At 36.0% G+C, this 27,010-nt stretch overlaps 1 protein-coding gene across 1 annotated transcript; it reads right to left on the bottom strand.

Moving 5' to 3' along the window:
- Nucleotides 1-484: 484 nt before the first annotated feature.
- On the bottom strand, nt 485-11,996 carry LUM (lumican). The gene is made up of 3 exons (XM_042792638.1): nt 11,282-11,996; nt 7,261-8,157; nt 485-1,533 (listed from the first exon to the last, which is right to left on the bottom strand). The coding sequence occupies exons 2-3, from the start codon at nt 8,135-8,137 to the stop codon at nt 1,379-1,381; spliced, it is 1,032 nt and encodes a 343-aa protein (XP_042648572.1). The 5' UTR covers nt 8,138-8,157; nt 11,282-11,996; the 3' UTR covers nt 485-1,378.
- Between the last annotated feature and the right edge of the window lie 15,014 nt (nt 11,997-27,010).

The following is a 27,010-nucleotide window of genomic DNA, read 5'->3' as shown; positions in this document are numbered from 1 at the left end:
ATTGACAACGTGCGGACCAAACAGTTTGGTGTGGTTTGTTTTTTTTTCAGAGGTGATAGTTTCTGCTTTTGCTACAGAAACTAGAAGAGCTTCTCTGTAAGTGTTTAAAAGTCTAGTACTTGAAAGGAAAATAGTACCTGTGGGATGATCTGTGCTTGCAGGCAAGCCATTTATGGCTTTTAGTTACTAACACATTTATTTTAGTGTGTGTTCCAATATGCTGACAATATTTGGACCATTCATTCCCACACAGAATATACTACCATCTCTCTATCATGAGTAGCTAGGCCTACATGTTACTCATTGCCTGTGGCTTCTGAGAAATTTCATTGTTCTTTTGACAATACTGAGAAACTAATTTGCAGTACTTCATAGTGCTTTGACTCCTATACCACAAACTTCATAAAGTATCAACTTCATGGCCAACACAAGTGCAGTGGAATATGTTAAATTATATGTTTACAAACATATTGAAACTTGAAAGTAGAGAAAACAGTTTATTTAACCTTACAATAAATTTTAATAATAATAGATTAGTTTAGATTATCTTGTTTTATCCTGAATTTTTTTTTTCAATTTATAAAAGACTGAAACATAGTTGACAATGATATAGACACAAAAATACTATTTGCTATGTTTTATTTTCTACAATCTGGTTAAAAGTAGCATGCAAGTAATTGAATAAAAATACTTGTATATATGACTTATTTTGAAATAACAATTATACAAGCAATGGATAAAAATCTTACCACAAAAGTTTAAAAGAAAGTATGAAAAAAAAGAAGAGTAAACAATTTTTTAACCTGAAAAATGTTTGTTTCCCTGTTATCTTTCACATAGTCCATAAATTCAATAATATCATGGGCTCTGAAAACATATTTTCATACATTTTAAATTGTTCTTATATTTTTAAATCATATTTTTCATTGTAATTGATAACAACATGAAAAAGGCATGAATAATTAAGAAAGCTGGATTGGTTAGAGAGGAATCTTGTATTTACACAGGCTAGCCCATACATCTCAGCACTCTGATGAAACCCTCCTAAATTCCATGGACATCTGGTACCAGCTGTCATGTATTGCATGTATGGACATAGATTTCTATGAAGTTGAATGCTTTTCATCAATTTACCTAGACAGATTAAGACATATTTTGCACCACATTTGGTCATTCTTGTGCTTTCTAAATACAACCATTTATAAAAATATGCACAGGTTTCCTTAAGGTTGCCAAATGCATGCTAAATATTAACAAACAGAGTGGATAATATACAGATTGACACTTTTTGAAAGACATATCCTAATTTTAAAGAGCTATCATGATGTAATTCCTGTAGCTACTGCCCCTAGAAAAGAAGTGGATGATCCCAGGTATCTCACTCCAGTGAAATCTCAGCAGCGACCCGAAGGCAGTTGTACATCTCCTGTGGCAGGTCAGCTCGAGTGAGATTGTTTCCATCCAGGCGCAAATGTGTGATCTTGGAATAGGTCATTGGCCCAACAACCTTACAGAAGCTGCTCAATGGGAACTCTGAAACAAAGAGAACATGAATAAGAGAAAGCATTAATAATTAGGACAAAATTATTATTTTTCTGCTCTTTAAATTTTATCTGGAAATTGTGACTTCAAGTTTATTCTAATATTTTTAAATATTTTGAATGTCCATTCATGTAATTCCTCATGAGTTTACTGGAACTTGAGGGGCTTATGTTAGGAGAGGTCCTTTCCATTAGCTGTGAAAGGTTCAGAATTTCAAGACCAAGTTTTTCAAGTGCTATGTGCTCCCAGTACCCATTTGATTTTTAAGACTCCATATTTTATACAGAGGTCTAATACAGCACTTAGAAAAAATAAAAAGACTGAATCTCCAGTAAGACTGGAGATGCAGAGGGAGAAATCAATCATGCTGGGTACATTATGATGGAAGGATAAAACAGTGCTACATAAGATATAGAAGGAAGTAAAAAGTCTCTGGAGAAACTGAAACCATGATACAGCCTTACCCTTAAGAACAGGCAGTCCAATGGGTGTGTGTGTCACATATTATTTTGTATGTGTCATTTTGATATGCTAGTTTCAAAATGAAATTTGGGGCTGGGGTTGGGGGAGAGTATTACATTTAAATTGTATAGTTGAACATTTCCAGAACAGCAAGATTAAAAGGTGAGTATAAATTAAAAAAAAATATATATATATATATATATGTATATTTATTGTAATTTATATATCATTATATATGTAGCCTCTATTCAGCTGAAGTATTATTTGATTCACATAACACTAGACAGGTCTTGAATGGAAAGCTATGTCTTGTATCTTATGAGCAGTATTAACTGTAAGCTAGAAATTATATAAAGCAAAGTATTTCTGTGCTCAGTATACATAAGTACAACATATACATATTATACACCTTTGTCATGCAGAGACGATCTATCCTCAAGAGAGGATGTATATGAACCTGATTTTCCCTGCATATCACACTGTGTAATTCTTCAAATAATGTCCTTCATTCTCACCTGTGTTTCCTTTGAGTCAGACAGAGGCTTAGTCTTTCAAAAACCTCTATCACTACTAAAGAAGTAGTCTGAGAGTCTCGTTCTTCTTCAGGCCACTGACATCAATTGAATTCACATAAAAAAATACTTTAAAGGGACTCCTTCAACAAACCCATTCACAGGTATGTAGATAAATTTTGTATCTGCAGTTCCTTTTATGTTGCAAAGGACTAGCTCTCATAATCTCTCAGAAATCAAGGTAGTGTTCTCAAAATTGGATGCCATTTTAACTACCAATCATAGGTCATTCATGGACTTTTGAAAACACCACCTTATATATCTATTTAGCTCATCTAAGAAAACACGATGACCAGCTCTTTAAAGCATAGAGTTTAGGTATTTTTTTGGACACAGAGATAAGATGTTGAAGTAAAGATTTGTGTATCCTTCACAAAGTAAGTTGTTTTGAGTAAGGATTAAGGAAATGTATTTCAAATGTTAGATCTTGATCACAAATGTGATTAAAGCAGATTAGAGTAATTTCCTAGATTTTTTATATTGTACAGCCTTCTTTTGGGAGGGTGAGAGATAAAACACATCCTTAATGGCACATTTATTGGCCAGTCCATATTGTGATACAGTATAATTTTAAGACTGTAGACCAATTCAGATACTCTTCCAATTCAGAATGTACCAACTGAAGTGAATTGATGATTCTTGTGAGTTAGGATCATATAATCCAAGAGATGTTTATAGGATTAAATCTACGTGGAGTTTTGCTGAATGAAAACATAAGTTCCTGAGACTTTGAACTCATTTGCTTGTCCTACAGGCTATGTCATTAACTATTTTGGTCCAGTTTTCTGCAGATAATTTTGGTGTAATTTTTAAAGATTAAAATAAACATGGATTATATTACAGATTTATTTTTCCATTTTCTTGTCATTCAGGAATGACATGGGAAGTATATTTTGTTAAAGGCAGACATTTAAAATGTTTCTAAATTTACTTATTTGTTTTTTTCCATATTGTTATTTTTGAGCATAAATACTAACATTTGCTTGCAAATCAAGGTATGCTTATACTAGTTGAGTAGATGCTTAACTGCTCAAAGTACATAAACTTCATGCATGTAAACCACACAATCTATCTGTGATACCAAAATACTCATCTGTGCTGACTATGAGACTGAAACCACTTTGGAACTGGATGCAAATCAAGTCCTCATGGAAGTCAAAGGAACTCTGTCATGGATTTAGTGGGATTTGACTCCAGTATTTGGTCCATACTCTTTGCAATTGGGTATTAATTTTTTATACAGTTCACATTATTGTCATATGTTAGAATCGTATTAAAAATGTTTGTTTTCTAATTGCAGTCTCCACTCGCAGGTGTGGGCCATGCACTTGATGTGCTGTTATGTATATGATCTGTATGGGAACTACAGTCAGTTAGACTAAAGCACTGTTGCATAAAATATGTCAGTAGCTTACTTCCTCCTTTATTACACTTATTAATGTTGCAGGTGTTAAAATGACTTCCTGAATTTATAATATTTAGGTTCAGAGGCAGTGTACCTGGAATTTTGCCACTAGTGTGGCATTCATATTTTCCCAACAAAAATCTCCTGCATGAGCAAGACATTGAGAGAATAAGGGTTAGATGAAATTAGGATTTTCATCTGAACAATTTTCCCACTAAAAGTGTCTGTCACCATAAAAAATTTCTCCTCTCCTCTCCTCTCCTCTCCTCTCCTCTCCTCTCCTCTCCTCTCCTCTCCTCTCCTCTCCTCTCCTCTCCTCTCCTCTCCTCTCCTCTCCTCTCCTCTCCTCTCCTCTCCTCTCCTCTCCTCTCCTCTCCTCTCCTCTCCTCTCCTCTCCTCTCCTCTCCTCTCCTCTCCTCTCCTCTCCTCTCCTCTCCTCTCCTCTCCTCTCCTCTCCTCTCCTCTCCTCTCCTCTCCTCTCCTCTCCTCTCCTCTCCTCTCCTCTCCTCTCCTCTCCTCTCTCCTCCTCATATACACACATACATATATCTATCTATATATAATCCCAAAGGCATCTTAAAGCATGGTACCAAAACACTGTTGTTAATACACAGAAAATTCCACCCTTAAATTACTAATAATAAGAAATATTAAAAAAAAAAAAAAAAGTTTCAACTTAGAAGTTACGGGTTAGGTTTGAGGTATGGAGAAAAGAAAGGCTTTTATAAACCTTCTATGGTCCTATGCTAATTTGAAGATCAAACTAACCTCAAGTACAGTGGATGGAGTATAGAGTTGATACCTAACTTAAATTCAATATAATGAATGTGCTTCAATTTATTAGTTCGAAATCAAAGGAGTTACTCTGAATTTGTCTTCATTCCAGTTTGCTATCCACTTTGACCACTGCTCCTTGTATCACAGATGAAGACAAAATATACTGAAGTGAAGCCAGTTTTTTCTACAAATGTTTTACATGTATATTCATCAGCTTTTTTAAAAAAAGCTCAAAGTCGTTCAAACAAGGGTATTTCTCAAACAGGTTATTTTTTATGTATGGCAATGCATGTAGCAAGCCCAGAATGAAACTTATGGACAAAAACTTAGAGAATTATTTCCTTTCTTTCTGCTAATATCAGAAGGGTTGGAACCAGATTACTCTTCCTTAGACAAATATGAATCTTAATTGCTAGCCTAAAGGTACCTGAGAAAAAAGGGAAATGGTAATAAATTAAGAACTCTGGAGAAATATATTTATGTTAGGTTTCAGTAGAAGTAAAAACTTTAAACTAAGTAAGCATAATCTGAGAGTTTATATGTTCTGTACATTTTAAGACAAATTATCATTACCACAAGTACAAAAGTCCCTCTCTCACAGTATATGTGTACGATGGGCCATTGCATGGAAGGGAAGCTGGCCCTGTTTACAGTCATCCTTACACAAATCTCTCGCAAATTTGTTTGAGGCTCAAATACTCAAAGGTCAACCAACTCAATTTTTAGAAAGACTAAGCACTCATAGGTCAGGTGCAAAGAATAATGAACTGCAAAGGCTTTGATCACTCTGTATCTGGTACTTCATTAAACTGAAATGACTATTGTTAAATTAATTTGGTTGCAAATTGTCAGTTAACATCTTGGGGAACACAATATTATGCCTGTGAAATTAGATAGTCAAGAAAGATTATTATTGAAGTCTGCTAGATTTTACGATTATCAGTAAACCAGAGTTCTCTTGCATCAGTTCATAGGGTAGCAATGACAGCACAGCAGTAGTCGGTGCACACCCACACATCACACCATTCCCCTCTGCTGCTGACTAGTACTCTAGAAATACAGCTTTCATTGCAAAAGTAAATTGTTGTCATAGTCCTCAACTCAGAAGTCCTTGGAAATGTGAATGGAAAGCAAACTTGGTACCTGGATATCTTGCAAAAGGCTCCGAACTACCACTCTAAGCAGGGAAAATTGCCTCATATATCTCATGAGAAATTAAACATCATCATATTAGCTCCTTTAGGAGAGGAAGAGTATCTGATAGAGTTCTACAGGTCAATGTACGTGGTGCCTCAGGTGGAAAGCATTAACTCATTGTTTTCCCTCATCAAAACAAGGAACTGAGATGTAATAGGAAAAAAAAAAAAATATAACATTGAGGAAAATGTGAAGCATAGTAAATACAAAACATTTCAAAAGGTCTTGCCCTCTGTTAAAATCTGCACTAAAATATTTGACTTTAAAGGCTAAATCTGTATGGACATAGCTGTGTATGGAACAGCTAACACTGATATCCTAAACCCCTGATAGATACAGGGAGGTAAACAGAAGAGAGGGTTTTATGGTTTACTTTATTCCAGCTAGTCAGATGATGTATGTCCTCCTGCAGAAACAGTGGGGTTTTTGACAGATCTACATCTCCACCAGGGGCCATCACCAACAGAGGTGCATCTGGAGAGCTTCTGACATGATGGTGAGGCATCTCCATCTCTCTAACACCTCCTTCCCACCCAGGATTAGGACAGCCTTGTAAAAGCCCTGTCTCAGTAGAAAACTCCATGATCTCATGCAAGGTGTGACATTTATTGACTTCAGAAGGTATGTTTTTTCAGATAGTGACTGAATGGAGACAAGCTTGCCACCTTATCATACAATGTGGGAAATGGGAATGAAAATTTAGAACAACAAGGGCAATTCTTTGGATTTCAAGATGTGTTTGGAGGGATACTGAATGAGAGAAGGAAAGAAAGAGAAAAAAACAGCTATTTTGTTGTATCTTTTTCACTGCGACTTGTGCCTGATACCTTATGAATTTGTTGTCTTCTCCCTCACTCCTCCCTCCATCACTTTCACTACCAGTCTCCTAAAAAGTTATACCATAGTCACATCCTCAGCTGATATCTGTCTCTTTTTGCTGACTTATGAATTCTGAATATATTCCACAATGATCAAACTTTCTCCACTGCTTTTTCCTCAATTGTGTAAGACTCCATCAGCTTCTGTGGAGTTACTCTAATTTACATAAGATGAGAATTTGTCTAATAATACCCACATTAGTATGAAAACAGAGATTTCTCTCTTTAAGGTTAATTTGAGTAGCTATCAGATAAATGTCTGCCTTTTATCAATAGTGTGGACAACAGTCAGAGAAATGTCAGTGTGCTAACACTCTAACCAGTACCAATTCTTCAGACTGGTTGATCTATCCCTTCAGGTACTTGCATTGACCATCAGTGTCTAGACTGTGGTAAATATCAATGAAAATATGCCAATATAACTCACTGTTAATTTTGTTGACTTGGAGGTAGAAGTTTTCAAGGTTCTCACTGACAGTTGGAATGCTCTTCAGCTGATTGAAGGAGAGATCCAACTCAACCAATGATGTGATATTGAAGACATTGCCTGGTATTCCAGAATCTGTTAATTTATTGTGGGATAAACGTAAGTATTGCAGGGCTTTAAAACCTTGGAAGTACTCATCAGGAACATTGGAGATCTGGTTATTATCAAAGTACAGCATGAGTAAGGAGTGAGGCAGTCCTGTCGGTAGCTTTGTAAGTCGATTGAAGCTTAAGTCAAGGTACAAAAGTGAATTCAAGCCTTTAAAAGCCCCAGAAATAGAATCTGCTTTCAGCTGATTGTTCTGGAGATGAATGACAGTGAGATTCACCAGCCCCTCAAGTGCACCGGGATTGACTTTTGTGATCTTGTTGTGGCTTAATTGCAGGTCATCCAGAGTTTTGGGGAGTGGTCCAACAGCTTCAGTCAAATTATTGTAGTTAATGTGAAGTTTCTTCAGATGTTTTAGTTTAGAGAAGACTCTTCCCTTAATTTTTGAATTTTCCAAATGGTTGTGATCTAGAATCAGCCACTGTAGGTCTGTTACATTATCAAACGTGTTCTCTTCAATTCCCTCAATCATATTGTTTCGAAGATAAAGATATTTTATTCCACTTGGTACAATTGGAATGGTTTTCAGTTTAAGATTGTCACAATACATGGCAGTAGGGTAACTTAAAGGACAATTACATTCTGGGGCACAGACTGCTGAGGATGGCCCAAAAGGATCATAGCCATAATCATCTCCAGGACCATAGTCATACTGGCAAAAAATGCCACTAATCAATAACAGAAAGACAGGTAGGGAGTTTAAAGTCATCTTTGCAATGTGTCTTGTCCCTGTATGATAAAAGAAAATAAAAAAGTTATAACTTTAATTTTTTCTCTATTTCAGCAATATTTGAAATTTTACCACTTAAAGATTGTAATTTAAAAAGCTAATTAATTTAAGTTTCCTGATTAAAGATATTAATTAAGAAAAAAAATACTAGTTTGTTAATATTGCATCGTTATTATTAGAAACTTACAGTTGTGTTATAATCTGTCTTTGTAATGCAAAATTGCAGGCCATTCTGCTGTTGTAAGTAAAACATTTTTTATATCTTCCTGCATTCATTCATTAAGTCACAAGAAGGATGATGAAGTCCAAGTTTTTTAAACCTAGCACAGAAGAGTTTTCAGTTTTGCTGAAAGCCATGTTCAGAGACAGTTCTGCCATTTAAATTTGATCAGGCATTCCTAAAATACTGATTTGCCTCATATTTAAATAACATGTGGCAATTTGACTTAAGTTTGAAAGAGCCAGGGAAGTTACAAGCTGAGGGTAATTATCTGCTGTATAGTGTGTTGTTAAGATGCCTGTAGCTTGAAATATCTTCTTCTCATGGATCATGTCCAGTAAAGCATGGTCCACTAAGTTTCATATTCACCTAAAGAACAAACTAATAGAAATATATGGCATATGCTCTTGGATATGTCAAACATCCAGCACTGCGTTTGTGTGCACGTTTATACTCTAATATGGATCTACTGTGGATCTGAAAAGACTGGATTTCAGATAGTGCAAATGTTCTTGCAAAATCTATATGTAACAATAAATGTGGTGATTACATTGTATGACTATTGTAGATCAATAGAACAATAAAACATTGACTTCACATAGCTAGTCTTCCAGTTCACATACAGCAAAAGGACGTTCAGTGCCCTTGGGGATGTTTTACTGAGTTCCAGTATGAGTGGACACACCTTACTTTTTAAGGGCATACCTTTCTCATCAGATACTCCACAACATGCTAATCTGTAAATATTAGTGTCTTGCTTTTATTTCTTACTACCTAGATAGATATTGTGTTGGAAAAGTGGGTCTAGCATCACTGAAGTCAGTGAGTTTACTTTGATTCTCACCAGTAAAAGGCAAGACTCAGTGTATTCAACTACTGTTCAGAGAGTGAGATGGTTAAGAAAATCCTTAGAACCTCCTTGAGTTCTCAAGTAATTTTGTAAAGTATGTGAGTATGTGAAGCCTTTAAACAGACCACCAGATATTGATCACAGATCTGGGCAATCTTCCAGAAGAGTAAGTTAGTCTTGCTATTGTCTTTGGTGAGTGTTAAACAGAATACACTGTAAAAATGCAGGGCCATAGCTAATTCTAAATTTCCTTGCTTTTATTGACTTGATAAAAGCCACATCTCATTCTAGTCAGCTAACAATCTCAATTAAAGTACCTTTAGACAGGGCCTTTTGATCTCATGCAGCATAGCACAAAGATTTTTTAAAAGATGTTGTCATGTTATCTCCAGTCAAACACCCACAAAGTCCCTCTGTGAGATATTAAGATACTGTCCCCTTAGCAAAGAAGATGATTGCATATATTTTCCATGGTGTTGGTTGCATCCTATTTGCCTAATTACAAACCATAGGCTAGAGCAATCATTGAAATATGAATTATCAGTGTAATTTCCTTTGTCTGTTCTTCATTACTGCATGAGAACATACAAACTCAACCTTCAGTCCCCTACTGGTATAAATAAGTACAGGTCCTCTGAAAGCAAAGGCTGCAGTGAGACAATACAGCTGAAAATCTGGTCCTATTTAGGTACTAAACATTATGGATGCAGGACTAACTGCTTCTGTATTCAAAGTATAAGACAGAGTGTAATGAACCTTTGGACTACACTCTTTGACCTTACAGTGACATTTTTACACATCTGCATCCTTTTATAGTCTTACTGATAAATTAGCATAAATATCTTATTTTAAATTCAAGTTCTATTGTTTTTCTAGTTTAAAATTATATTTGTAATGCTAAATTTTGTTATTGATATCATATGCTGACAGTTCTTTTAAATAGTATGCAACATTTAAATGCTCTGCAGAACCTTGGAAGTAATTAAAAAAGTTAGATAGCAAGTGTTTTGAATTATTTTATCAACAAAATTTTAAAATATAGGTGACAATTCTGTAGTACAAGAGCATGTGAACATGTGTGTGACATAAAATAGCACAGTAAAGTACATATGTAGTGTAGTTAACTTGTTTTATTAATGGATTTATCATTCATATATCTAAATATTTCTCTGCCAGAAGTGTAAAAGGTAAACAGATCATGTACATATTCTTGTCTCATTGAATTATTTGAAAACAAAAGATAAAATCAGAATACATTCTTAGACGTTTATCTTATAACATAAGCATGCTTGAACTAATTGTCTGTGTTTGTTCTAATCAGTTATGTTGTAAAATACCTGTGAAAATATTTGTGAAGTTGCTCAGGCAACTTGCCAAAACATACTAAATGGCAAATCCATGATTTTGGAAAAATGCTTACTACAGTAGAGTAGACAAACAACTCAAACTATTTTGGAGCTAGTCTATACTACCTTAATTCTAAAACTGTTGTGAAATAAAATAAATATAAGCTTATCATTCAATCAACTTTAAATGAAATATACCTTAATTCTGCAGCATAACAACTTACACACTTTGCAAAATATTTTATTTTAAAAAGTTTCAATAGTATATTTAAAATGTGTTTTGAAATTAACTGAAAATTTCAAAATACCTATAGTTTTCTTCTCATTGTTTATGTGATTAAGTATATAAATATCAGAACACCTTGTCTTTTTTGTAAAATGAAGCAAAATGATTTAACAAATGGAGTCTGTGGAGCTCTTACTAGTAGATTCTGAATGAATAAGTAAGCAGTGAGTAGTCTTACATATTTCTTTGTACTGTACATCAACTCTTCTTCTGAAGTAGAGCAAAACAGACTGTAAAAAACTGCAACACTGATGCACAAAATATGTGAGGTTGTTTTAAGGAAACTGAGAAAGCAAATCCACTAAGCAACTGTTGATTTGTGTTCAATTTACAAATTGGCAAACTTATCCTGACATGTTTTCCCATTACAGCTACATTTAAATAGCTGAACATTACAGTTAAAACATGCAGCAGCACTTACCTTACTGCCTTGAAGCTGCTTTCCTTAATTCCCAGAGCAGATGCAATAAGGGACTGTATCGACCAATATATGCTGTAAACAGTGTCAGGAGGTAAAAGTCTGCCAGATCCTCTGTGTTACAAGAGAAAAAAAAAAAAAAAAAAAAAAAAAAAAGGAAAAAAAAAAGCCCTAGTCACGCTGTTCTCTGAAGCTGCTATGTCATCATGGTGATCTTGTGGTGTGGCATGTACAAAAATGCAGCTCTCTAATGAAGTGCAGGTGGATACCATATTTTGTACAAGGACAACCCATCTGTTATTCCTGTGGGATGAAAAAATGATCAGTGTTCCACAAACCTGAGAAAGTTTAGACCACTAGCCATAGCCTTATACAAGGAATTTTTGTATTTTAGAGGGGAATCATTTTAGATAGATTGTAAAACAAATTACAAACAGACTTTTGTTTTCCAACTAATTTTATACTTTAGACATGAGCTAACAAATAGCACTCAGACCTCAATGCTGCTGTGTTTCTTCAGCCAAGTGACTCATTCATTTTTCTGCCTTTTTCTTTAACTATCTTATGTCCACAGTAAAATATCCTTAATAAAAGTTTAAGTTTAAGGATCAGAACGAAAGATGCAAGATTATCTCTTAATTATAACCTTTTCCACATTAAATACTGAGTTCAAAATTTCTTCTGCAAAGCATTGGAATTTGTTTGGTCTGGAGATTTTCTTTGGTGATTGGATGTATGTTTGTTTAATAAAAACACATCCCAGGAATGGTTTTTCAGCAGTTACTGTAAACTCACTTTATACATTTGTTCATTTTTGTACTTAGAGCTTTCTCCAGCTTTTCAGAATCTGGAACTACTCAGCTTTACGTTGTCTGCTTCTTATTCCATGGATATAGTTCAAGAATGCATCTTAAGGCTTGGATGAGATGTTATTTTCACCAGGCAATGCCAAAAAATAATGCACTGAGGCAATAACTGTTTAAGGTGGGTCTTAATGTTTCCATAAGAACCTTCCCGTATCTCTAAATGGTGGATGTCTTCCCTTTTAATGGGACATAAGCTCTGTCTTGTAAAGTTGGATGGGGACAAATGTGAAACATGAATATAGAAAGCATGCACAAGCCATTTTAAATTGTCTTGTGTGTTTAGTTGGTTTTGACTGCAATTGTTGTGGGGATAGATTAAGTTTTTTTTGTCTGTTATCAACTGGGTATCTTTTTGAAATGTCATGGTATAGGATGTGTCAGGATTGGAGAACCCTAGCATCTTCCTGAAGAACAGGAGACTGGATGTGGGCTTCCTCCCACATCTGCTGGATCTGATGGATCTGGATCTCCATGTCAGTGTAGGTTACTGGGAGCAAAGAAAGGCCTGGCATAATTCAGTGCCCATCACTCAGAACAGGAAAGATGTCAATTGATTACAAACCTCTGTGCTTCTGCAATAAAATAATTGGCAATCAAATTTGCTCAAGACAGAGTTCCAAGTGCCAGTGCAGCCAGTAGGGAATGGATGTCACTCTTTTGATGTTCTGACATCACTCCTGCCCCCCTGAGGTAGGAGAACCACTTACACATTAGGAAACATGCTGATGACAGACCATAACTGCATCACTGTTTGAATGATGCAAATAAATGCATGTGAAGCAGTGGGATTACGATAGTGAATTAAACTAAATAGGTGAAGAAAAGTGCATGGTATCAGAACTGGAAATGTGGAAGTGGACAAAGCTGTTGTTGTTCTGTGTGCGGACAAAAGGAGACCAGATGGAGTTTCTCATGCACAGTATGATACTTATCTGAAAATTATTTAATTAGTTTCAGCTGACCAAGGAAAACCTAAACTGTAACCTTGACTGCAAATGGGGCAACAAGCAGGAGCATTTAGCAAAATATCAGCTCGAATAAAGAATATATTTTTAATACAGAGATATTTTTATACAGTTATTTTTATTAAAGAGATATCCTTTAAAGCAATACCAAGGTTTGTTCTGTGAAGAAAGTACAGCAAGCTGAGAAATGGAGCATAATGCTTGTAAAAAGAATTTTTAAATTCACAGGAAAGGCACTAATTATGCTTTCTGTGATTAAAGATTTGTTTGGAAGGACAACCTCAATATTATAACTAATACATATTTTGATCTTTCAGTAATAGATGTAGTTCTACACTTGCAGTACCAATAGAATTGCACATTGGCTGCAAATACAGAGTAGTGCAGGCTTAATATGTTTTTGGCACAGTTATATCTATGCACCACTTGTTTATTACATTGATTTTTTGTAGGTCCAGTATACATCTCTTTTCTCATTCTATTAACAGAAATACAAAGCATGTATGTCTTTATAAATTGTAGAAAAATATTATTAAAAAAAAAGTGATGATATTTTGCAATTAACATATGGTAAAATCTTGGGTCACATAAAGTTCAGCATAGACATTTTCATTCATATAGTTCCGGTCTTGCTGACTGTTTTATGAGCTATATAAATTGCACAGTCAGGATGAAGAATCACATGCCTTCCAAGGATAAAATATAAAACAATAGATTTTTCCTTTAATAAGATTATTGCCATCTCTCCACTTAATACTGTCTCTTCATCATCATTTTATATGTTTTCTTAATCTTACTGTTCTGACTCATGAAGCGCTCACCTCATAAACCTCTGTTTGGGATAGCAGGCAGAGACTAAAGCCCAGCAAAGGGAGTTATGGCTTCTTCTGCAACAAAAGGTAGGAAAGTGGGTGGGTGATTTCTTCTTTCTGGCCCTATTTTGTGTTTTAGGGTTTTTTTTGGGGTAGTGCTCAGAATTAATTAAATGGCATGTGAATATAGTCTATCTAACTCCCAAAGAATACAGAAAATAATGTTTAAATTTACCTGTGACATCTAAGTTGAAAACCAGTTATGAATATACTTCATACCTGGCAATGTCAGGACATCTTGATATTGCACCTTTACAGCAACTGTTCCTGGTTAAGCCATCTCAGTTTGTTTTCTTTCAAATTAATTTTCTTCTTATTCCTTATTGATTAAATTTTCTTTGATATGACATGTGATCAAAGCCTATTCTCATCTGGTTTTCTTCAGCTTGTGATACATGAACAGAAATATTCCTTTTATTTGATTCAAATCTTCTTTCTTGTTAATTCATATTTTCATGGATGGAGATGGCCAAGAAGTCTGGTAGGTTGTAGTGAAAGTATCTGAAAGCAGAGCTCACTGCAAGTATATCACTTTGCCGTGGGTGAGATCTAGCCTTGAAATATTGTCTAGTTACCATGTCACTATTTTCTCTCTTCACTCATCAGTGATATGCTTTCTGCCTTTTCTCTCCTGTAAACCTATCTTCTTTATAACTTCTACACACTTCTGTATAAATGAAAACTCCTCCCAATCTGTTTGCTTTTAATCTCCTTTTTCCCAAAAGACTCAAGTCACTAAAACCTAATACATATCTAAGCCAAATGATTCCTTTTAGTCTCAAGCTTATGCACACACCTGGTACACAGATGTGTACCCTAAGAACCAAGAGATTTGGGTGTCCAAAATTAAGTGTAGGATATCTGGCTCATAGGAGCATATAGACCCGGAAAATGTACTTGTGGAACTTTTCACATGGCCACATAAAATGAGTAGTGTGGTTTTGCACTAATCACTCATAATTTAAATTAAATATTTCTCTCAAGATTAAATGAAGGCAAGTTCATTTTAATTGGCTACCTGCAGTAGAAGGTAAAGAAATTTCCATTAAGGCCATTCCATGGGTACCATACAGCAAACCACTTATAAAGAGGTAGTGAAGTGTTTATGCATGATGTTTTCCATATCTCTAAATAGTGAATATATAGACTGTTAGCCTATATATAGTGAATAAACAAAAATATGATATTGAGTCAAAATTCCAGTAGTAATTAGTTAAATGTTTTTTTGAAGTCTTGCAGCATTTTAAAAATATTACTTAAGGCTGACTCATATCAAATGGGTTCCACTAAAAACAGTTCAGTTCCAGATTCTGAAGGCTGTAGGTGCTCATTATTTTTTCATCTGAAAACTTCCATTCCTCCAAATTGAAATTTTATTTGTTCAGCCTCTACACTGCACTTACATGTTAAATGGAAAGTGTTAGAGCACATACTATAAGCATTACAAAATTTGTGGTGATCCAAATCCTTTTTTTCCTTTCTCCTAAAAAGGAAATAACAGCTTTGGAAATTTACAAAAATGGTAATAGTGGTACAACCTATTAGCAGACCGCAACAGATATTTTACTGGAGCATGAATCTTTGGTTTTGTCATTCTGAAAATTTGCTCACTGTTTTGCTTCAAACTTGACAGTGTCTATATTATGCTAGTTAGCTTCCTCTCTATTGCTTTTCACACTGTTTTTGTACTAGACTGCACTTAATTGGATTCAAATTGTCAATGGCAAAATTCCTTTGAATTGATTCAAAGCTTGATCAAATCTCTTTTATGATAAGAACTGCACAGAGGAAGGCAAGATGCTTTTTTTAAAACAGTTTTATATATCTATATATATTTACATACACACATTACTTTGTTTCATAGCATTTAAAATATTCTGATCTGTGTATAAGAGAAAGTCAGGTGACCCAGGAACATGAACCAATTAAAATAATTCCTAATGTAAAGAATGTAAGTGTATCTCAAGGAGTTGTTGAATTTGTGGGAAAGTTGTGGTTACAGGTAAAAATTGCAGTAGCAGATCTGTATTTTAATCAGTACAGATAATTTATATGAAAAGAAATAGGTGGACTTGGCAAACTTGGCTAGCTTACTGCCTATGGTTTGTATATACTAATGCTGTATCGATGTAGACCTCCTTTGAAAATCATTGAGTGCTAAACATCTTTCCCTAATCTAAACATGAGCCTGTCTGATTTCAGATCACTACTGTTTAAGACAGAAGGGATGTTGCATCATCTACCCTGACCTACTGTATAAAGCAAACCATTAAACTTCATCCTGTTACTGCTGTACTGTGTTCAACTTTGCCTACTTATGCTCCAGACAACATACAACCATGATCTAAGACATTAAAAGTTTGGAAGTTTTCTAGTTTTGTGCAAAAATTTGTTAGTTTTTGCCCAGGCTGGTTTCAGGATCTGGCAGGTTATGACAGGCACTCAGCACTTTCCTGTCTGTGGGCAGAGGGTTGCATCTTGGGGTAGCAGCTGACATAATTTGGAATTCCAACTGAATGAGGCTTGATTTATCACAGTTTTCATCCCTGTGTATGCTAATGTGAACTTGAATGCAGCAGTCAGAAGTAGAGGGCTGGTTCCCAGGCTGGTAGGAAGGAGGGTCTGCTCAGTTAGCACAGACCAGGGTATCCCCACTCAGTACATTAGTCGTCTTCCGTTTCTCCTTGAAGCATGAACACCAGAAAACTGTAGGCTTATGAATTCCATAGGGTTGCCAACTGGTAGAGGAACAGTAGCTTCCAGCTCTCACGGTGTATGGTGAGGTCATGGGGAGTTGGCTGCTTCTGTCTGTACATGCAGCTGCAGTGGGCAACAGCTGCTGCAACAGTCTGCTCTACGAGACTTCAGTGGGAGTTGGAACTGCTGCCTCCTGCAAAGCTGGTGTACTGTATCGTTCTTTTGCACGAAACACTGCCTCCCAGCGAGTTCCTACAACTACAACCCTTTGCCTAAAGTAATACAGCAGTACGGTGCTATATGGTTTAGTTTTAGGTAGTCCTGCGAGGAGCAGAGAGTTGGACTCAATGATCCTTACGGGTCCCTTCTGACTCAAGATATTCTATGATTCCTCGATTCTGCGTAGAAAGCATTAGTCTGGTGCATGGACACATATGCGTTAACTTTGAACATGATGTCCAGGCAACCAGCACACAAGCATTTGGCCTTCTGCCAGTTGATGTTACCCTCTACTGCAACATATCCACTTGGTAATAAATTGTCTTTGCCATGAAGATGGGTCAGTCTGGGAGCCACCGAATGTGCATTTTTTTAAAGTACTGCTCACTGGTATTTTTAAAATGAAATACCTCAGAGAAATCTACTGCTACTACAGAAGACTCTGTTATCTACCAATTTACAAGCTCATGAGCAAGTAAAGGCTGCTAGATAATAGCTATTATATCATTAGTTTCCTATTAGTATATATTCTGACATTAGCTATCACTAAGTTAATTACCAACTGAATGTTGTATCAGATTTTTACATTATTTTTCCTGAGACTGATGGCAGGTTAATAGCCTTGAGGTATAGGATCTACCTATTTGTAGTCTATGAGCAGTAATAATACACTGCTGTTCTGGCATTCCCAGGCTTGTGAAAATGGGCTACAAATGAACCAAAGACCTCTTACATGACCTCCTAAGACATTTTGACAACCCAATTTAGAAGTGTTTACCACTAACAAATATTATTTAGTTTTTTCCCTTTAGACAGAATATGATAGTTCTCATATGATAAAAGTCTATCAGTCTGATGAAATTACATCAGTCTACTCCTTTCCAAATGCAGAGAAAGTGTTTGCTGGCTTTTTTTTTTACATGTTTGATTTCTACCCATTGGTTTGTTTCTGTTTTGTTGTGGTTCTATAACATTACTAGAATTTATTTTCCTCACCATGAACTTCAGCTTCTTTCAACTATCTTCAAACATGCTATCCGTGCATCTGTCACTGATATCTTCAGTGCAACTCAGCTTTATTTTTGTCTTATTACTAATATGTATAGATACACCATTATATATACTTTATATTTCTTCATTCTTTGTATTTCATACCTTTTTTTTTTTTCTCTTCTAATTGCATTTCACTTTTCTACTGAAACATGTAAGCTGACTGCTAAAATTGGTCTTTCTTGTTTGTAAAATCAGGAGGTGAAAGGTATTTGAGGACAATCTCAAATTCTTTTTAAGTATAGGTATTCTTATTTTTCTTCTAATTTTTTCCTCCCAGACAAATTTGCTCATCCTTTTCCTGTTTGGGGACATTGAGATCCTCTGAAATACTGGATGGAAATATGCTTTTGACCAGATTAAACGGTCAGCTTTGACTACCACCAGATTCCAATCCAGTGATTAACTTCTCTTTATTTATCATAAGGAGGTCCATAGTGGATTTACCTCATGTTGTATGCAATACCTTTGTGTTAGGAATTGTGCAGTGTTGAGAAACTCTACTAATGTTTTATTATTGGTTGCATGGCACTGCTAGCAACATCTCACAAAATAAATTTTTCCATTAGTAAAGCTTTTTATTTCATAAGTTACTCCATCTTATATCCAATTAAGATTACTTCCACTTCTCTGTGAGATGCAGACCACCTTTTTTAATAAATTGTCTCAGATGCTGTATCTCACACTTTGGTCCTGAGAGATAGCAAACAGATGTCTACATGTATGCTAGGAGTCCAAGCATTCCTCATGGTCAATAAGGATCTAGTAAATAAAGTTCTAGAGCCTAGGGAGTGATTCAACTCTCTTACACAGATATCATAACAGTATTCAGTTACCGAAATGTAGACATCTCATATAATTTGGGGTGCTCTAAAGTATCCAGCTCATCTGTAAAGGTTATGAGAAAGGATTTAAAGGCCTGTCCCCTTTTCAAGTGGCAGCTGATGACAAATCACAGTACTCCACAGTGCCTAATAACAAGGCATCTGCATTTAGGTAATTGCTTGTTGTCAAGAGGCTTCAGTCACCTGGTGATGCAAAGGCATCTACTTCTGTCTGACATGCCCTGGACCAGAGAGCACATCCCAGTGGGGCTGGCTGCTACGACTCAGGATCTTGAGGAGACCTATCCTGTTCTGAAGTAGTGGCAGGAGGCCAGGCACATCTAAGCAATCTAGAATGGCATTAGACGCATGTTTTTGTGCCTGAACTGAGCCTTTGAAATGCCAGACCAGAAGATTACCAGTCTCCTAAGTGAAGTAATATCCTCACTTTGTGTAAACTGTCTGAAGAGTGTTTTCTCCAACTATTTTCTCTGTAGACTTCTCTTAACTGAGTATTCAGCACAATGTCTGCAAAGACATGTCACAGAAATAGAGCCAAGCAAAATGAGATGTACAATTCTGGAGACAGTCATGATCTATTCCCCCACAGGTATTTTCCATTTTCTTACCACTTCTAAACACCATAATAATAAAAAAGCCAAAATAGGGAACTTTTTGAAAGGCCAAATGAAAATTTAAAACAAAGTCCTCTGCTTCCATTAGATCATCACCTGAGTCTTCACTGAGCAGTTTTCTTTTGTTTTAATCAATCAGTGTTTCAATAGATTTCATATATAATTGTATAAGTTATAGACATCAGAAAGGAGATAAACAATTTAAGAGATTTTGCATCACAAGCTTTCATAGGCTTACTTTGAATTAATACAAGAATGCTTAAAGTCCAATTTGCTCTCAATCCAATCCAAGAAGGGACAAGCTGTAAAAACATTTCCTTCATCCTGTGTTGATTAAGGAGAATATATCACTATTCAAGTATTCTTGATCACCTTCCATAGATTTTAGACCTCTGTCTACTTAGCCTGAGTCTTTTTTCTGTAGCTCATCATAATTTTTGGACTTTAGTAATCACTTAGGAATTGTATTTGGATAATTATGTATATGTATATTTATACATATGTATGTGTGTTTGCTAAATGGCAAATTGATTTGGACAACAACCTGGAATCAATGTCTATCCCTTTAAGTTCCCAGTAGTCTTTTTGATGTTTTCTTATTATTTAAAGTTACATTTGCTTATATAGATACATTATGCTACAAAACAATGACATTTTCAAAGATGCTGCACCTTTTAGGAATAGTGATATTAAGATAACCTAGAGGGAATTTCTTTCCTCCCTTTTTCAAATGCTGGGTTGTAATTTCTTTTAGATTGTAGGTATGGAAAGTAAAACATTATAATCAAATATTGTAACTCCTTCAAACTCTCAGTCAGATCAGAACTCTATGTTACTGGCTGTTCAAAAGTATAAAAAGACAGAGATAAACTTCACCATGAAGGGCTGAAGAAAGCATTGAAACCGACTGAGAAGAAACAATAGAAAAGCATTCAGATAACAATCAAGTAACAGCATTGCCAATATTTGGGTAGATAAATGCAAAATATTATTGTCACCATACTTTATTGTATATAAACAAATGGATGACTTACCTTCTCTTTAGACTGTACCTGTACTAGTAAATCACATAATGCCCCTGGCACTGGCAAGCCATTTTTTATAGTATTAATATATCAGAATGGGCTTTTTCCATTATTCTAGCCTGAACTGAAAAATTCCAGCCAAGGTTTGGGACTTACCACTCTTAACAAAGAGTTTAAATGAAGCTACCCTGTTTCATGGGGTAAGATAGCCTTACAGTAGAGATGGCACTAAGTCATGCAAGTTGGGTCAGAGCTGGAAAATGGCACTATTTCACTTAATAATACAGTTGCAGCTTTAGACTAGAATATAACCTGGGCCATCATCAAGAAAATAGACATCCATGTTCTAAGGTCTGCTGACATTAAATTATCCACAATTTGAATTTTATCAAATTATAATTTCATTGTTTTCATCACTTTCTCACAATGTATGTGCTTGGATGTGTGTGCACATCACTCTTGCTTTACACTGAATTTTTGAAGAAGATACATGGATTATTTTTCATTTTCAGAAGAGAAACAAATATGTTCCAGACATAAGATCTGATTCCAAACTTTAGCAGAGTAATAATCTTTATGTGGAAAAACTGGTTTTGCATAGAACTGCTGACACAAACTTAGCTACAGCAGTACCGGTGTTCAACACTATAATTTAGGTCATGTTCCTATCCCATAGATAACTTTGACAATATGGCTAGCCAGCTGCGGTATAGCAAAATCCATTGCTCCTATTCCAATAACATGAAAGCAGAATGAAACCTTCTTGTTTCCAGAGTTGAGCATCACACATTTATAATAACTTTCCTCCTGAACAGAAGAGTTTTACACTGTGTTTTAGCAGTTAAATCTTTGCATTTATTATGGAACTTTTAGCACAACAATAATTGAATAAGCCTGAGAGTACTTGGAATCAGAAAACAATATAAACAAGATAATCACATTAGAAAGACTCCCACTTTCTGTAAAAGAGTTTTAGTGAGGCTTTTCTGCTTTTCTCCTATTCTACTGAGGTCTCTGTTTCTGCGACTTAGTAAGAGGGCTTTTTGAGGCATACAAATGTTGATAAATGAACAAGCTGGTTCTGAACACATGTGAGCCTGCACCTTCATGTCTCCTACATCCAAACCCATCAGACAGAGATTTGTATTTTCTCAGACTGGTGACTTTTATAGGGAACCCACATGAGGGTCATTCTTTCAAGCGAGTGGGGAACAGATGTACACGTGATAGCCCACAACATTTTGATTCAAAGAATGGTGAAGGGAAGAAGGTGTTTGCTTTATCAATGAGCATGATATCCTTCTCTTGAAAGCCACCACTAATGCCTTGTCACATACTCACATGTGAAAATATTTTAAGAAATCTGCGTTCCAAGGTCTTGGGAGAAAGTGTTTGGGCTCCTAATTCACTCATGTGATGTTGAACATTTTACTCCATGCCTGTGCCTCTCAGCCTGGTAAAGGTCATCTTTTCTGTGTCTGAACTGCCTGTTAACCTTGGAGCTGAGTGTGTCCTCAGCAAAGAACTCATTTATTTCCTGCATTTCAAGCCTGCAAAAGAGGCCATTGTAATTACTGGGGACTTCTGCATGCTCTGTATGTGACAATACGCCATGTTCAGGGCTCTGAGCACACTAACAGGCTCTGATTGGCCTGACCAGCCTCATCCACATTGTCCAGACATGCTACCTCCACCCATTGGCCCAGCAGCTGTATTTAAGATGAACCCTCAGACGTAGCTGTGTTCTGAGTATGCTGTGCCTGGTTTTGTACCTGGCATTTTCTTATTGACTTGATATCTAAGCTTGATCTTGGACCTGCCTCCTTAGTGGACATTCGTCACTGGATGGTTGGCCAGCCCTGGTTACAGTCACCAAACCAGATCTGCTCTTCTTCATTAGGTGCTGTGGGACTGTGCACCTTGATCATGAAGTTGCTGCCCTGCCTTGTGTAATCACTGGCTCCCAGCTTGTCTTCCTTTCAACAGCTGCCCTGTCTTGCTGAACCCCAACAATAAGCTCAGGTAAACAACAAGGACCTGAGCTGAAATGTACCTCCTGGCACAATGAGTGGTAGATATCTAGGTAGGCAGAGGTTCTGAAAAGATATCATCATGGCAGCAAGAGTCTCCTGGTGTATTCAGGGCTTTGGTACTGCATAGGGAATCACAGAACATTTTGAGTTGGAAGGGACCTTTAAAGATCATTTAGGCCAATCCCCCTGCCATGAGCAGGGATACCTTTTACTGAATCAGGTTGCTCAAAACCCTGTCCAACCTGGTCTTGAACACTTCCAAGGAGGGAGCATCCATAACTTCTCTGGTCAACCTGTTCCAGTGTCTTGTCACCCTTAATGTAAAGAATGTCTTCCTTATATCCAATTGGTATCTACCCTCTTTCAGTTTAACACCATTGCTGCTTGTTCTGTCACTACAGCTCCTGGTAAAAAGTCTCTCCTCATCTTTCCTAAAAGCCTCTATATATTGAAAGGCTGCAATAAGGTCTCCATGGAGCCTTCTCTTCTTCAGGCTGAACAATGCCAATTCTCTTAGCCTTTCTTCGTAAGAGAGGTGTCCCAGCTCTGACCATTTTCATGGGCCTCCTCTGGACCTGCTCTAACAGTTCCATGTCTTTCTTATTCTGGGCACCTCAGAGCTGGATGCATATCTTCAGGTGAGGGTCTCACCGGAGCTCAGTAGAGGGGGACAATCACCCTCCTTGGTCTGCTGGCCACACTTTTTATGCAGCCTAGGATGCGATTGGCTTTCTGGGTTGCAAGTGCACATTGCTAGCTCTTAGTCAGTTTTCCATCCACCAGTATCCCAAAGTCCTTCTCAATCCACTTATCACCCAGTCTGTACTGATACTGGGATTGCCTCGGCCTTCAGGTTTTTCACATATGTTCATGTATTACCACACATGATCTCACACCAGCCCAGAAGTTGTCCATGAGGTAGCCAAGTGGCTAGAAAGCTCTTTTACCTCCTCTCTCTCACTTGAATTGTAAGAGAAGGTGGAGAGGGGTAGGAGGCATCCACAGCTTCCTCCTCTGTAGGGCACACCTTTGTTAAATGAGACATGTCTTCTCCAATTCTTATTCCGCTGGGTTTTTTCTTTTTCAACTCTACAGAATAATATAAAATCATTGTGCAGTTGTATTTCTCCATAGTGTGAGTACATTCCCACTGACTAAGATGTAAGGAATACAGAAATCCTGTGGGTCAGAATTCTGACAAGGAAGTTCAAAGGAAATATTACCATTTCACAGTAATTTAGTCTTTTGACAGCAGTAAGGAGCCTAACTACTTAACTTTTTCCATAACAATCCAATTATCTACATCTGTTGAACAGAAGTTCACACAGCCTTCTCTATCTCCCTGTGACATACACATGAAGCGACTCCTACTATATATCAAAAATGACTGGCATGTCTTTAAAGAACTTGGTACTGGAAATGACCAGCAAGGCATAGAAGAGAAAAAAAAAAAATACTCCAAAGGTTAATCTTTTAATTTCATTTTAGATATGGCATGATGAAATATTAAATCTCCTGAGCTTTAGGATCTCTCAGTCATTCTCCGTTAGCCAACACTTCAAAACCAGTGCTTTGTTTCAAGATTTCATTGCAACATATCCACTTTCTCCTTCGATATTAGAATGATGCGTATGGACAAATCTCTGAAGGATTATTTTCAGAAGTGAATAAGCCTTTTGAAGCACTTTGGTGGTCTAGAGTTTCTAACATAGCCAAGCAATATTTAGAATGATTCTGTCTTTCATGTCAAGATTAGTTTATGTGTTTTGAAATTGCTACTTTTTTTTTTTTTTCTGCACTGTGGAATTTGGTTTATTCTTTATAATCTTTTGATTCCTGCTAAGATTCAATACCTTGAAATTAAAAGATGAAAGGATTCATCAGTAGAATGATACATGATTAGCTTAATTGGTTCTGGGTTTTCCTGTTGAAAGGACTTTCTAACATGCATTTAGTAGCAGACACATGGTCCCTATTTTCCATGTCTTGACATTGGGATTTGAACACTTTCAAAAAGTTACTGTGTGGAGGAGCACTAGCCTAATACATTTAAATTAAAGTCTTCATCTGGAAGCAATAATATAACTTGTCCAAACCTGAAGTTTGTAAAAATAGTAGCAAAATCTTTAAGGCTTTTTTGTTCAAGTATAATATGTAGTTTAATACACTGGTTGTAAATTAATAAAACTTGTAGATGTGTTTTATTATATATTTTATATTTCAATGCTGTTGAGTGAACAATATAAAGAGCTGGGGGAAAACAAAAAAACAACAGCAAAACAAACAAACAAACAAAAAAAACAAAACAACAAACAAAAAACAACAACAAAAAAAACAACAACAAAACAACAAACAAAAACCAACAACAACAACAAAAAAACAAACAAACAAAAAACAAAACAAAACAAAACAAAACAAAACAAAAAGAAACCAAACCCAAGCAACTGGAATTTTGTTTGATTTCATGTTAGATATGAAAATAGAAAGTTTTGTAAATTGTAACCATCTATCCAGAATAAAGCATTACATATTCTACTGTCTATTTTGTCAAATGCTAGGATCAACAAAATCTACTGATTAATGTTTGAGCACATAAGCAAAATATCATGCCATTTACCACAAGAAATCATAGTTTGCAAGTATTTGTCTTCTCTCCATCTGAATGTGAGCCAAAGACTGTACCTGGGACAAGTCGTTTGATTAAACTTTTCTGGATGGAGGTGGTTTAGATAGAGGGTTTTTTTCATTTGTTTAAAAGCTGCCTTTTGTGTTCAGACAGTGGATGGCATCTTTTGCTTAATTTCCCTTCAAAATTTAGTGTCCATCTGTAGCTTTCAGTTCCTCTGACTGAAAACACTGGAACTATTCATGTGGGTAAATGTTAGCAGATGCAAAGCCTACATCTATTATTTTCCAAAAACTTCTTCACTGTGTTGTTTTCTGCAGCCATACATGGGGATTCAGAAACATGACTACCACTGTTTCTCATCACACTGCAGATTCTGATTTTGTTACTAGTTCCCTTTTTTTATTTTTTTTTAATATTATGTTATAATGTAAAAAGATACATGCATATATATATATATATTTATGATTTAAACAATAGCATTTTTCATAGTTTTGTCTATTCATTCTGCCACAGATTTAAGCCCCAGTTTAAGCAGGCAGTAACAGAGCATTAACATTCTTCTGGTCTGATGACTTAAGACACCCACATAGAGGTAATCTCCGGAGCTTTCAAGCAGCATAATGTACACACTGAGTAAGAACATCTTGACAAAGCAGTTTTTAAGAAACCACACCTTTGAAACACAGGAAGGGAAGTGTGGAGTTTAACAGGCAGGGTCAGCAGCCCTCTCTGGTGCCTGCATCCAGGCCCATCCTCAGGCACTTGGGGTACACTAACAGCTCTGAACTTCCAGAGCAGGAAGCAGGGCAGGAGAAGGGCAGGCTGGTTTATGTCGCTTTAAATGTATCCATTGATGAGTCTAGCTGTTTTAGTGTTTGTGTTGAGTTTAAACCAAACACTACAACAGTTTTTGTGCCTTTTCAGGAGATGCACAGATAATTAGTTCTATTGCAGCTGGAGCTTGGTAATGGTTTATGCTAAAATTTATCAACTATTTTTAGTTCCACACTCTCAGTTTGAAGATGATGCACTTTACACTGGACATCTCATAGCCCATGTTTCCCCTTCAGTGCTGTACAAACTTGTCACTAACTTACTCCTTAATTTATTTTTCTTTTTATTGAATAAATACTTCCAACTAAATTAGTACTGACTAAATCTCTTCAGTGGTTTAAAATTTTGAATGGAAAAAACCCCAACCACCTAGCAATAGCTTGGTAATTACAATGGAAAATAAGGTCACATCTTTTGAAAAAAAAAAAAAATTACAGAGATGTAAGCCAGTCCCTGTAGCAAAACTGACTTTAGAGCAATGTGTACGTTCAGAGAGGATGAGCAAAAGCATGTCCATGTGCAAAGCAAGCATATTTGACCGTGGATGTACAAAAAGGCTATTGATTTCACAGCTATGCACTCTGACTTAAAAGTTAAAAAAAAGAAAAAAAAGCAAACCCAAACAGCAGAGTAAGCATGTGAGTCTGTGTAACCTCTTTTCATAAAGCCTCATAAATATCTTTCCTCCTGTTTTTTACAATAAGTGAACAGTAACTTTCTTACTGTCCCTCAGTGACACTAGATGGCACTTCAGAGTAGTGGTGGGATCAGAAAATCTTTTGTAATATTTTCTAGTTATTTTACGTATGATATTACAGATTCATGAAATTAATGCTTGCATCAAGCAAAATAAATTTCTCAGCTTTCTGCTAATTTGTATGTATGACTGTGTGACTACCTGTTTTAAAAAGTGTAGCAAACATAAACAGAAAGAGATTATAACAGAATGCTTCACTAGTAGGTCAAAAAAAAAAAAAAAAAATTATGGGTCAATGAGCTGTTGCCAGACATTGTGTTTAGAGGATTTGAGAAACAGTTTGTGGAGGGAACTGAAAAAAATCTATAGGCCTGGAAATCAGAGCA

Source organism: Tyto alba, unplaced genomic scaffold, assembly GCF_018691265.1.
Source record: "Tyto alba isolate M040663 unplaced genomic scaffold, T.alba_DEE_v4.0 Super-Scaffold_2, whole genome shotgun sequence".
NCBI lineage: Eukaryota > Metazoa > Chordata > Aves > Strigiformes > Tytonidae > Tyto > Tyto alba.
Note: the sequence above shows the minus strand (reverse complement) of the source record. Positions and strands in the feature narration are given on the sequence as shown.